We start from the raw sequence: 12474 nt of genomic DNA on the forward strand, positions 1-12474 counted from the left end.
TACTTTCCATTGGAACTATTGTCCCTGCATTGTGATGGTGTCCTTAATTAGGTGTAAATCATTGTATTGCTTTTGAGACCTGCTGATTATAAGTTGTTCATAGTTTTATGTGAGGTGATTGTTTTGCATTTGAATGAGTATTTTGCATAGTCGGTAATTGATTTTTCATTTCAAAAAAGTATATTTGGAATTTTTCTGCCTTAAACTAGGTACTTAGTATTTGTATTCTCTTGATTTAGCAAGTTTTACCCCTCCATTGAAAAGTTCACTTTCTTTAGAATAAAAATAGTGAAATTTCACTGTCTAATAGTCAAAATTCACTCTAACGGAGCCAAATGAAACTAAGTTTCATGTTTGGTTTGCATGATGGACTCCCCTAAAAGAACTCTGGCACGCATGTAAATGAGGTGCCCTACCCAATTGAGCTATAGCCCTTAGCGCTTGTGTTCCCCGTTTTATCATGCAGAGAATTTCTTACCAAGATGACTATTACATGATCTAACATTAAAGCTGCTTGATTGGTATTATGTAATCACGTATTCTAATCTTTTGAACCCTAAGCCCCATCCTATCTCCACTGAATCTATTTCGGGAAGTACTCTAAAAAAATGAACATTTTCTCTCCTAAGCCATTTCGGGTTAACAAGATGTAAAAGCATTTGTGCAGTGAGAGAGAACGAATGTCATGATTGTGGTTTTAAATCAATAATGATAGGAAAGCTACATTCATTTGGGTTTTTCGATTCTAATAAAATGCAATCAAGTATGAGTTGGTGATCTAAACATATATGGATAAAACTTATAAAGAGGTTTCGAAAAACAAGTAATTTTTGTTGGGCCTTTATCATTTTTGTAGGTTTATTGGGATTTTTATTGGTTGGAACTTCTACGATCTTACGGAGCCTGATCATGTATGACATAATTGTCAATATTTTTGGGAAAATTTACCCCCGCGTCCCAAAAATAAATAAATAAATAAAATAAAATCTAAAGTTTGACTCTTGTAACAAAATAAATCTTTAGTCTTTTATTTTGTAAGTTTAAATCCTAATTTTTATTTTTTTTATTTGCAATCTAAACTACTACCCTATTTCCATTAAGTAAAATTGATAAATAAAAAAAAAGTGTGTATTTTAGTTATTAAACTCAATGTAAGTGTACATAAAATGTTCAAAATACCATTTTCTATTAAATTTAATGTCTAAAATACTCTTTTTCAGTCGATTTTACGTAATGAAAATAAGAAAATGGTATAAATTTAAAACAAATTAGAAGTTTAGGGTTTAAATTGATAAAATTAAAAATTCAATAATTATTTTATTAAAAGGGTCAAACTTTGAGATTTTTGTTTTTTTATAATTTCCCTCAATTTTTTTATTGGGAAAATTGCAAAAAAATTCCAAGATTTAACCTTATATGAAATTAAAATGTGTTTCTAATTTTTATAATTTAAACTTTGATTTTCAACAACCTTGGCATCTATCTATATCTGCTAACAATTTATATTGACTAAGCCAAGGGAATTGGATAGGGTTGGGTTGGGTTGAGTTGGGTCAGGATGGGAAAGGGAAGAGAAAAGGGAAGGAGTAAACAATTTACATTGACTAGCCTAGGGAGATTGGATTCGGTTGGGTTAGGGTAGAGTGAGAAAAAGGGAATGTGAAGGGGCTTTAATTGATTGGGTATGTCTACAAAGTGTTGGCCAAAGGATTAAGGGTCATTGCTGTGCCTTTAGCATAGTTGTGACTGTTGTGTCTTAATTTGAGGTATATTATGGGTTTATTTTTATGGCCCAACACATACATGGAAGGTTTGGATCACTTTGGGAGTGTGAGGGTCATCCCCCAAAAGGGGTCCCAAACAGTTTCTAAAGAAAAAGAGTAATGATTAAGACCTGCACCCCTATAAAACCTCCATAAAACCCTCACAAATCTGACACATACATGAGTGGGCCCATACATACATAGAGGGTCAGAATCACTTTATAGTGGATAGAGTTGTATTGGTTAGCCAAATAGCCCTCGATGTAATGGTTAAATTTTTTGATTAGAACCTTACATTATTGGTGTAACGTAGACAAATTCTACTTGAGAATTCAACTCGAATTTCTTTATGACTTGAATAAAATATTTTTGAATTCGGTGTAAATTTAAGCAAAAATCAGAAGTTTGAATTAAATTAGAGTAAATTTGGACAAAGACACTAAATAACTTGAGCAACCCAAAATCCAGATAATATATTTATATATATATATATATATATATTAAATGTAAACATAAATTATTAATCACTGAATGATATTAAAGTAAATCGTTAGATTATATTGAATATATATTATAAACAAAGGGTAAATTACATTGACACTCCCTGAGGTTTATATTTATTACAGTTCTCCTCACCTTTTGGAAATTACATCCACTTCCCTGAGGTTTAAAGTTTCATTACATATGGCTCCCTCCAGCAATTTAATTTTTTTCAATACCAATTTTGCCCTAACTGGGTAAATTACATTGACACCCCTCACATTTTAGAAATTACAATCCCCTCCGAAAGGTTTAAAGTAGCATTCCCAATTGCTTCCTCGGTTAGTATTAGTTGAAAAAAAAATTCATTGAAAAAAAAAATTAATGGGAAAAAAAATAATTTGAAAAAAAATTAATTGAAAAAAAAAATTTGTTAGTTAAATTTTTAAATTTCTGTCTAAAAACTAACGTAAACTCATTTTTTTAATTTACGTTTTTTCCTCAAATTTACAAATTGAGACAACCATTTATAAACCAAAAAAATTATCAAACAAATTTTTATGACAATTTTTAAAATTTTTGTAAATATAAATTGAAAACTGAAAACGAAATGGTTACCAAACAGGCCTCAGATATAAAAATGTCGTAAAATTAACAAATAATTAAATAAGTTACCAACGTAAGAAATAACTTATCAAAAGATTCTTAGGCTATATATGGTTTGATTTTTAGAAAAAAATTTTAAAAATTAATTTGGTTAAGAAATAAAAAATAAAAAATAATTATCATTTTTATATAATTTTTATCTTTCAAGTGTAATAAACATAAACCTCAAGGGTGTCAGTGTAATTTTTATCTTACGTTGGTTTTTAAACAGAAATTTAAAAATTTGACTAAAAATTTTTTTTGTTCAATTGATTTTTTTTTCAGATAATATTTTTTCCAATTAATTTTTTTTTTCAATGAATTTTTTTTTCAACTAATACTAACTGAGGAGGCAATTGGTAATGCTACTTTAAACCTTGGGGAAGGGATTGTAATTTCTAAAATGTGAGGGGTGTCAATGTAATTTACCTAGTGAGGGAAAAATTGGTATTTAAAAAAATTAAATTGTTGGAGGAAGTAATTTATAATAAAACTTTAAACCTCAGGGAAGGAGATATAATTTCCAAAAGGTAAGGGGGGAAACTGTAATAAACATAAACCTCAGGGGGTGTCAATGTAATTTACCCACAAACAAATAAAACAACAAAAAATCTTCCATTTTTTAATTTTTCACTCAAAAATTGTAAAAACCAGCGTAGCGGTACATAGGTTCTTCAGTTTTTATCTCTCACATTACATAAATTATTTGCTTTTTATAAAAGAAAAATGTAAATAGAGTTTAATTTTAATAAATTAATTAACTTAGTTGTTCAAACAAACAAAAATCCTCAAATTTATATGCAATTCAGACAATTCAATCAATTCCAAACTAACTCGAGTTAGGCTTGGATAGATAACCTCGTATTATAAGTCAAACTTAAATAGGTCTAGATAGTTCTTAACACAATTTAAACTGAACTTAAACAACCTTTTTAATCCGTTTGAACTTGTCCGAGGTACACCTCTATCTTCAACAATGCTATATCAACCGAATTTGATCAAGATTTTGATATGATATGATGCACACCCAAGGTTTTAAAAAGTGGCCGCAACCGTTACGTAACGCCGTTACGTAACGATTGTGGTAGTTACCGCCACCCGTTACGGCCATTTTCACAGTGCGATTGAGATTCACAGGTGTGTCGGCCATAGCGGTTACCGTAGCTGTCATAACAGTGCCGTAACAGCTTGTTACGCACCGTTACGTAACGGTTCCAAACTGTTTCTTTCGAAAAAACACACAAAACAAAAACAAAAAAAAATTGAAAATGGGAAAAGAGGGATAGAGAGAAGATGAAAGATAAAGAGAAAAGATGGAGGAACAAGAGATAGAGAGAGAGAAGATGAAAGAAGAACATGTTATTGATTTGTTGAAGTTGTAAGACCTATGTTATTCTATTCTGCTGCTATCATTCAACCTTTTTGTTTGTGTGTCTAATAATAATAATAATAATAATAATAATAATAATAATAATAAGTGTGGTCATTATCTATTTGGCTTGGTTAATATATATATATATATATATTTAGGCACTTATTTATTCTCTTACTTTTGTCATTGTTTATCTTATATATAATAGTTAGTGATTGATTTTTTGTATAATATAAAGTCATTAATTATTAAAATAAAATGTAAAAAACTCAGTTTATAGTGATTTAAAAATATGAAATATATTAGATTATACTTAAAAATTTACAAAAATTGATCAATATTTATTTTAAACCCAATAAATATGATTATGGAAAAAAAATATGCATATCGGTAAATTTTTTTCAAATTGTGCAAAAAATAAAAAAAATTCACAGTTTCGGTTACCACAACCGTTATGCCATGGCCTTTACACCCCGCAACCGCAACCGCTCCACCGCCACCGCCACCGTTATGGCTACGGCGACCACAACCGTTTTTTAGAACCTTGTGCATACCAATCGTTTTCATCTAGCGTATAGTAAATCTTGATCAAAATCTAGTTGTCCACCCGTCCACCCAGTCGTTCACCAATGGTCAATTTCAAAATTTGATAAAAGGTTAAACGCTCCTTCATTTTGATGAAAAAATTGCCACATCCTTTAATTGATACCACTTTGATGACAGGATTGGGGCATCATTTTCACTAAATTTTTATCAAATTTAAATTTGATGAAAAATATGAGTACATGTTAGAGATGGTCTTGAGTGGTTCCACTTTTCAAGAGATATGATGCATGTTCTGGAGAAATTATTCATTCCCCCTATGACAAATCTAGGTGGTGCCCCAATCAGAATATTATTGGTTGAAACAGCGACTCTTACTATTTGTTTTTGTCTCTTTTCAAGAGACAGTTAGACACTTATTTAAACATGAATGGTATAAAATAATGCTCTTAAACTATCAAATTACTTTTCATGTTCGTAGGGCGGTGTGGTGAATAGTCGAGATCAACTAAGAGTTTGATTTATATTCTAAAAAAAAAAAACCCTCGTTTAGCATGAGACTTCTTTAAGGTTTGGGGTTAATTTGGTCACAAAAAGATAAAATAGGCTAAAAAATCAATAAAACAAAATGTTACATGCAAATCATAATCATTTCACTTTTTCTCTCACAAAAGTCAAAAAGCTCAACTCAAACAATTTTTTTGGGCCAGACGACCTCGTTTGGAAATATGCTATTTCAATAACTTTTAAATTTTTTTACTAAAATATGAGATACCAAAATTTTAATATATTTGATATTACTTTTTGACTTTTTATAAAAAGATGTGCAAAAAGTAAAGAAAAAAAAGAAATTTTAACTTTTTGGTATAGGTTAATGACTTTTTTATTTTTTAGTAATTTTTTAACTTTTAAACTAAAATATTGAGTTGCTAAACGAAAGGTAAAAAATCAAAAAGTCAACACACTTTCCAAACGAAGCCAAAAAAACAAGAGTTTGAATTTGATTCCAATATTTGATAATATGGATAATACATAGGTTAATTTAGCATACTAAAAAATAAAATAGTTTATGTAATTTCATCAATAAAAGTTTTTAAAAAAAAGAAAAATTGTAAATAAGTGATGTTTTTATAAAATATTTATAAATTCATAGAAAAAGTAATAAATTTAATCATTAAATTTGATGAACTTTTTCATCTATATAATTCTTTTTAGAAAGAAACCGCCTCTGGCGAGAGAGAGAAAGGAGGAGGAGGAGGAGAGCCGAAGCCCGAAGGATTCGCGAATTCCTTTTCAGGTAATGCCATTTCCACCATCCATCTCTCTCTCTCCTTCTTCTTGGGCGAACATTCTTTTATTTGATTTCGTGATCAGGAAAAAAACCACTCTGGTTTGAGCTATTTGGTTCAACAGGAAAAAAAAAAAAAAAAAAAAAACCCTACTTATGCTCTATTGAGGAAGACACGTATCTTTGTTCTTCAACTTCAAGAAACAAAAAACAACTACAATTGTCAAGCCCACATATCACATTATCAACAACTGCATCTACAAAAAACAAAAAACAAAAAAGAAGAGAAATGCTATTTATCCCCTAATTAATTTGTTTTATTTTTCATTTCCTAGTGTTGTTCATGTAATAAAAGTCAATGTTTATGTCTAGAATTCACTGTATTTGAAAAACAGTGAGACAACACCCCCCCCCCCCCCACACACACACACAAAAATAAAGGAATTTTAGTTTCATGAACACACTTTGTTAGATGATGATTTGACGGATTGTAATGACATTTTATGGGTTGATGATACTTTTTCTTTGGGGTTAAATAAATTATGTGTGTTTTTTCTTTTTCCTTTTTATGTCATTTTGATGGAATGTAATTCAATCTAATGCTGTTTCTAATACACTTTTTTTTGGTGTTTCCCTCATTTTCTAATACAATCATGCTACATCCCACCAATATATCATCCCTAATCTATCCCTAATGACGTAAGAGAGAGAGAATAAAGAGAGAGAGAAGAGTGTAGGCCCACCCCTTCACACGGTCCATGCCATGTCATTAGGGGTGCCAAATTAGTGCTTCCCAAACATTTTGCATTTATTTATGTGTGGTTTGGATAAATGGTATATACACTTAATAGAAGGGAAAAAGAGAAAAACAACAGTTTCATACCTCTTTTTCCCCTATGCATCCGTTCTTCATGATTTGACTCAAAACCCATTGTCAATAGTTGCCAAGTCTTTCATATGCACCCATTCTTCTTGGTTCTAAAAAAGATCGGCAAAAAAACCGGTTGTCAACCATTGCTGAATCAATAGTTCAAAAAAAAAAAAAAAAAACCGTTGTTGAATCAATGATGCATTTGATCAATGTTGGCAAAATGGCCGGAGGTCTCGTCTCTTCCTCCCATGAGATCAACTCTCTCTCTCTCTCTGTGTTTCGTAATGTACTGCAATCTCTTTAGATATTTAATGGTACCTAGTGAGCTTGGTGTTTAAGTCCCTTCATTCTGTTATATTGATTGTTTGTTGGGTTTTAAACAAAATTCGTTGTTTTGGGAATTGGCTTTTTTAGTGGATTTTTGATTTTTTACGAAAAAACATGCAAAAAAGTAGAGAGAAGAATTGGCTTTTTTGTAGTGGCTTTTTGGCTAAAACTTGATGTTCCCAAAACAACCAGTGAATTCTTTCAAAAACTGATTTGTGAAATATTTCCTTTAGCTGTTAGGTTTGTTTTGGTACAAGTGCGTAGTCCTTCTGATCAGTACTTCATATGCATATTTGTTCATTATGAAATCTTACTTAACAAAAAAGGGGGGAATACCCCCTGAAAACAAGTTTGTTTTTACTTTGGCCTAGCTATATTGGAATTATTGAAATGAATTTACTAAAAGGTCACAGTAACAGGTTTCCCATAAATCAAAACTAATAAACAACGGCTATCAGTCAAAGAATTATATTCATAATAAAAGATGCTGCATCCAAATACTGCAAGCATGTATCTTAGGAGGCAAATATTAGTTTGTGGAACTCAGACAAAAGTCTAACTAAACTAACTAGAACAAAGCAACTTAACCATAGCTTTGAAATGTTGGATGGCATGTTGTTCATTGTCAGATAGGAGTGTCAATGAAGAGATGATAAAATAGAATTGAATGAGAGATAAACCGCTGTGTTGATGCTAGAGAGCAAATACGGAACTTTTAACCATAAAATATAAAAAGGAAGATATGGTAGAGAATGCAATTCCCCACCTTTTTGGAAAACTCTTCAAAGCATTATTTTTTAGAAGAAAGTTAAAAAATTGAATGTATGGAGAAACAACTGAAAATATACGGGCCTAGAAAGATAACTTATACAATCAGTTATCTCAGTGGCTTGTGAATGGCAAAGATCTCTATCTCATATAAACAACATCGAGTGTGGGTTGGCTAGCATTAATCATCTCCATCACACCATGATGAGTGGTCTATGAAGTTAGATTAAATCATGTACTGAAATAAAGCTTTGTGTGGATGTCTTGATGCCAGTCTCACCATTCCATATGGTGTTCTTCCACCCTATGTAATGTCTGTGCAGTGGTAAGTAATTAGATTGGGGAATAGAGTCAAGGTTCATAATTTTTATTTTTATTTTTAATTTTTGGTTGTTGTTTTATTTTTATTTTTAATTTTTGGTTGTTGAAATGGCGGAGATTCTATTAACTTTGGACGCTATGCATTTCTCATGCTTCTATTAGTGTATTGCTTTGTCATATGTTCACTCACAGCAGCATACAAATGTGTGTTGTTCAATCTTTTATGTGTCTCGTTGCAAGTGGATAATGATGTAAATCTGTTAAGTGGTTATACTGAGACCTGTTTCTGACTCAGGCCTACAGCTACTTCGTCATGGATTCAGAGGAAGCAGAGTATGCTGCATTTGAGGAGAAGGTTAGGAGGAATGTTTACATTGACAATCTCTCACCTCAGGTCACTGAAGCTGTGCTGAGAACAGCACTCAATCAATTTGGGAATGTTGAGAAAGTTCAGTTCATTCCAAATTACACAGAGCCGAGGAACATACCACGTTGTGCTTTGGTGGAGATGGAAAATTCAAAGCAGGCCAAACAAATTGTGTCGGAGATGGTTAATTTCCCATTCATGATGTCTGGGATGCCAAGGCCTGTCCGGGCTCGTGCTGCTGAAATGGAGATGTTTGATGACCACCCAAGAAAGCCTGGGAGGAAGATAAAATTCCATTGGTTGGACCCACAAGACCCTGATTTTACAGTGGCAAAGGAACTTAAGCTTCTGACCAGGAAACATGCAGCGGAATCTTCATTTGCCCTCAAGGTGAATTCTAGCATATCTTTAATATCCACTGTGTATCTTATTTTCTGTGGAAACCTTTCTGTTATTTATTTATTTTTTTTTCCTTTTTGTTTGGTTGTCTGTGGGTTGTGCCTCCCTGCCACTTTCACAATACAATTTGCTATGTTGCTGTCTAAAAAGAAAAGGATAAATTACACTTTTCACCACCTATAATTTGACTAAAATCTCACTTTGGTTCTTATTGTTTGAATTTGAACAATTTGGTCCCTACACTTTAAGGGTAGTTTCAATTTGATCATTCTGTCCAAATGACTGTCAATTTCTTCTACATGTACATCTTAGGAGAGTGACATGTGTAACAAAATTGCCAATTTCAACGTCCAATTTAAATAGAAGGACCAAATTGAAACTAGGCTGAAAGTATAGTGACCAAATTGTTCAGACAATATAGAGTAAAATCAAATTTAGATCAAGAGTGTAATTTACCTAACCTCAAGGGGTTGGCCCCGTGGTCAATGCTTGGGGCCGGGGGTGTGCTTCCTCCAAGATCTCAGGTTTGAAACCTCCTAGGTGCAAATAATTTTTTTGGGGTCGGTCCATACAGGGCAAAGCCCTTGGTTTAATTGAGACCCCCGCAAGTGAACGGTGGGATTGGTCTTTCAGATTAGTTGGTTCAATGGGCCGGATACCGAGTTATCAAAAAGAAAAGTGTAATTTACCCAAAAAAAAGTAACCTGTGATTTTTATTTCTTGTATTTAATTATTTAGTTTTTTTTGTCTCAGGTTCAACTAGCACAGGAAGAGAAGCTTGCAAACAAACAGGTGGAGACTTTGAAGGCGAATTATGAGAAGTACGAGCTGATAGAGGGTGTTTTAAATGATGGAAGTGCAAATCGCTTGGCACGCCATTATAGCATGAAATCATTGTGAGTTCTTGACAGGTTTCCTGATAAGTTTTTATCAGTTTGTTATTGTTTGGACTCAGAAACAGTAAACTTGTGTTGTTTAGTCAGTTCTGACATGGTTAATGGTTTAGTTAATTACCTAGTTTGCTTTTGTTCTTTGTCTAGTTCTTGATTAGAGTTAGTTTTCTGTAGTTAAGACAGTTGGGTTGTTTTGAAAGGCAAGTGTACAGCAATGGTGGTGGAAGGTTATTGAAACTCTTTTCTAGAAGACTTGAATGGAAGCTATTTTCGATCATTGCACGTTGATTTTTTTCTCCAGCGTGAAGAGAAAAAAGCATGTTAACAACTTCAGTTATTTAACAATTCATCCATAAAGAAACAGAGTAACTTCTTAACAACAATACTTTCCATTGGAACTATTGTCCCTGCATTGTGATGGTGTCCTTAATTAGGTGAAAATCATTGTATTGCTTTTGAGACCTGCTGATTATAAGTTGTTCATAGTTTTATTGTGAGGTGATTGTTTTGCATTTGAGTAAGTATTTTGCATAGTCGGTAATTGATTTTTCATTTCAAAAAAGTATATTTGGAATTTTGCTGCCTTAAACTAGGTACTTAGTATTTGTATTCTCTTGATTTTGCAAGTTTTATCCCTCAATTGAAAAATTCACTTTCTTTAAAATGAAAATAGTGAAATTTCACTGTCTAATAAATGAAACTAAGTTTAATGCTTGGTTTGCATGATGGACTCCCCTAAAAGAACCCTGGCACGCATGTAAATGAGGTGCCCTTAGTGCATGTGTTCCCCATTTTATCATGCAGAGAATTTCTTATCAAGATGACTCTTACATGATCTGACATTAAAGCTGCTTGATTTGTATTACGGATCCACATATTCTAATCTTTTGAGCTATATGCCCCACTCTATCTCCACTGAATCTATTTCGGGGAGTACTCTAAAAAATGAATATTTTCTCTCTCAAGCCATTTCGGGTTAACAAGATGTGAAAGCATTTTGGGATGTGGAGTGAGAGAAAAAGAATCAACAATGATTGAGAGTCACAATTTTTGTGACTCAAATGGCTCGAAATTGTTAAAACGACGTCGTTTTGAGTACAAAACAACTTTAAAATTGTCAAAACGACGTCGTTTTGGCAATTTTGAGCCATTTGAGCCACAAAAATTGTGGCCCTCAAACATTTTCCAAAAAGAATATCATGATTGAGGTTTTAATTCAATAATAATAGGGAAGCCACATTCATTTGGGATTTTCGATTCCAATAAAATGCAATCAAGTATGAGTTGGTGATCTAAACATATATGGATAGAACTTATAAAGAGGTCTCGAAAAACAAGTAATTTTTGTTGGGCCTTTATCATTTTTGTAGGTTTATTAGGATTCTTGTTGAAACTTCTACGATCTTACGGAGCCTACTCATGTATGACATGATTGTCAATTTTTTTGGGGAAAATTAACGCCCCCCCCCCCTCTCCAAAAAAAATAAATCTGAGTTGGACTCTTATAACAAAATAAACCGTTCGCCTTTTATTTTGTCATTTTAAATCCTAAATTTTATTTTTTATTTTCAATCTAAACCATTACCCTATTTCTATCAAGTAAAATTGGTAAAAAAAAGAGAGTGCATTTTAGTCATTAAACTCAATGTAAGTGTATATAAAATGTCTGAAATATCATTTTTCATTAAATTTAATGTCTAAAATACTCTTTTTCAGTCGATTTTACGTAATGAAAATAAGAAAATTGTATAAATTGAAAACAAATAAAAAGTTTAGGGTTTAAATTGATAAAATTAGAAACTTCAAGATTTATTTTGTTAAAAGGGTCAAACTCTGAGATCTTTCTTTTTTATAATTTCCCTCAATTTTTTTATAGGGAAAATTGCAAAAAAATCCCAAGATTTAACCTTTTATGAAATTAAAATGTGTTTCTAATTTTTATAATTTAAACTTTGATTTTCAACAACCTTGGCCATCTATCTGTATCTGCTAACAATTTATATTGACTAACCCAGGGAAATTGGATAGGGTTGGGTTAGGGTGGGAAAGGGAAGAGAAAGGGGAAGGGGTTAACAATTTATATGGACTAGCCTAGGGAAATTGGGTTGGGTTGGGTTGGGTTGGGGTAGAGTGAGAAAAAGAGAATATGAAGGGGCTTTAATTGATTGGCTGTGTCTACAAAGTGTTGGCCAAGAGATTAAGGCTCATTGCTATGCCTTTAGTAGTGATTGTTGTGCCTTAATTTAAAGTGTATTATGAATTTATTTTTATGGCCCCGCACACATGGAAGGTCAGGATCACTTTGAGAGTGTGAGGATCATCCCTAAAAGGGGTCCCAAACATTTTCCAAAGAAAAATAGCAATGATTAAAACCTCCACCTCTACAAGACCTCCATAAAACCCCCCACAAATCTGACACATACATGAGTGGGCCCTA

At 32.3% G+C, this 12474-nt stretch overlaps 1 protein-coding gene across 1 annotated transcript; it reads left to right on the forward strand.

Annotated features, from left to right (window-relative positions):
* The first annotated feature begins 5989 nt into the window (after positions 1 to 5989).
* Positions 5990 to 10314, forward strand: LOC114305798 (ASI1-immunoprecipitated protein 1). The gene is made up of 4 exons (XM_028250924.2): positions 5990 to 6100; positions 8674 to 9135; positions 9898 to 10040; positions 10212 to 10314. The coding sequence occupies exons 2-4, from the start codon at positions 8692 to 8694 to the stop codon at positions 10213 to 10215; spliced, it is 591 nt and encodes a 196-aa protein (XP_028106725.1). The 5' UTR covers positions 5990 to 6100; positions 8674 to 8691; the 3' UTR covers positions 10216 to 10314.
* The last annotated feature ends 2160 nt before the right edge of the window (positions 10315 to 12474 follow it).

The sequence above is a fragment of the Camellia sinensis genome, chromosome 7 (assembly GCF_055761805.1).
Source record: "Camellia sinensis isolate YWXY chromosome 7, ASM5576180v1, whole genome shotgun sequence".
Taxonomy (NCBI): Eukaryota; Viridiplantae; Streptophyta; class Magnoliopsida; order Ericales; family Theaceae; genus Camellia; species Camellia sinensis.

Coding starts and splice junctions, on each gene's coding strand:
- LOC114305798 (XM_028250924.2), top strand. CDS start 8,692: ATGGATTCAGAGGAAGCAGAGTATGCTGCATTTGAGGAGAAGGTTAGG. Junction 9,136..9,897: donor AATCTTCATTTGCCCTCAAG/GTGAATTCTAGC, acceptor TTTTTGTCTCAG/GTTCAACTAGCACAGGAAGA.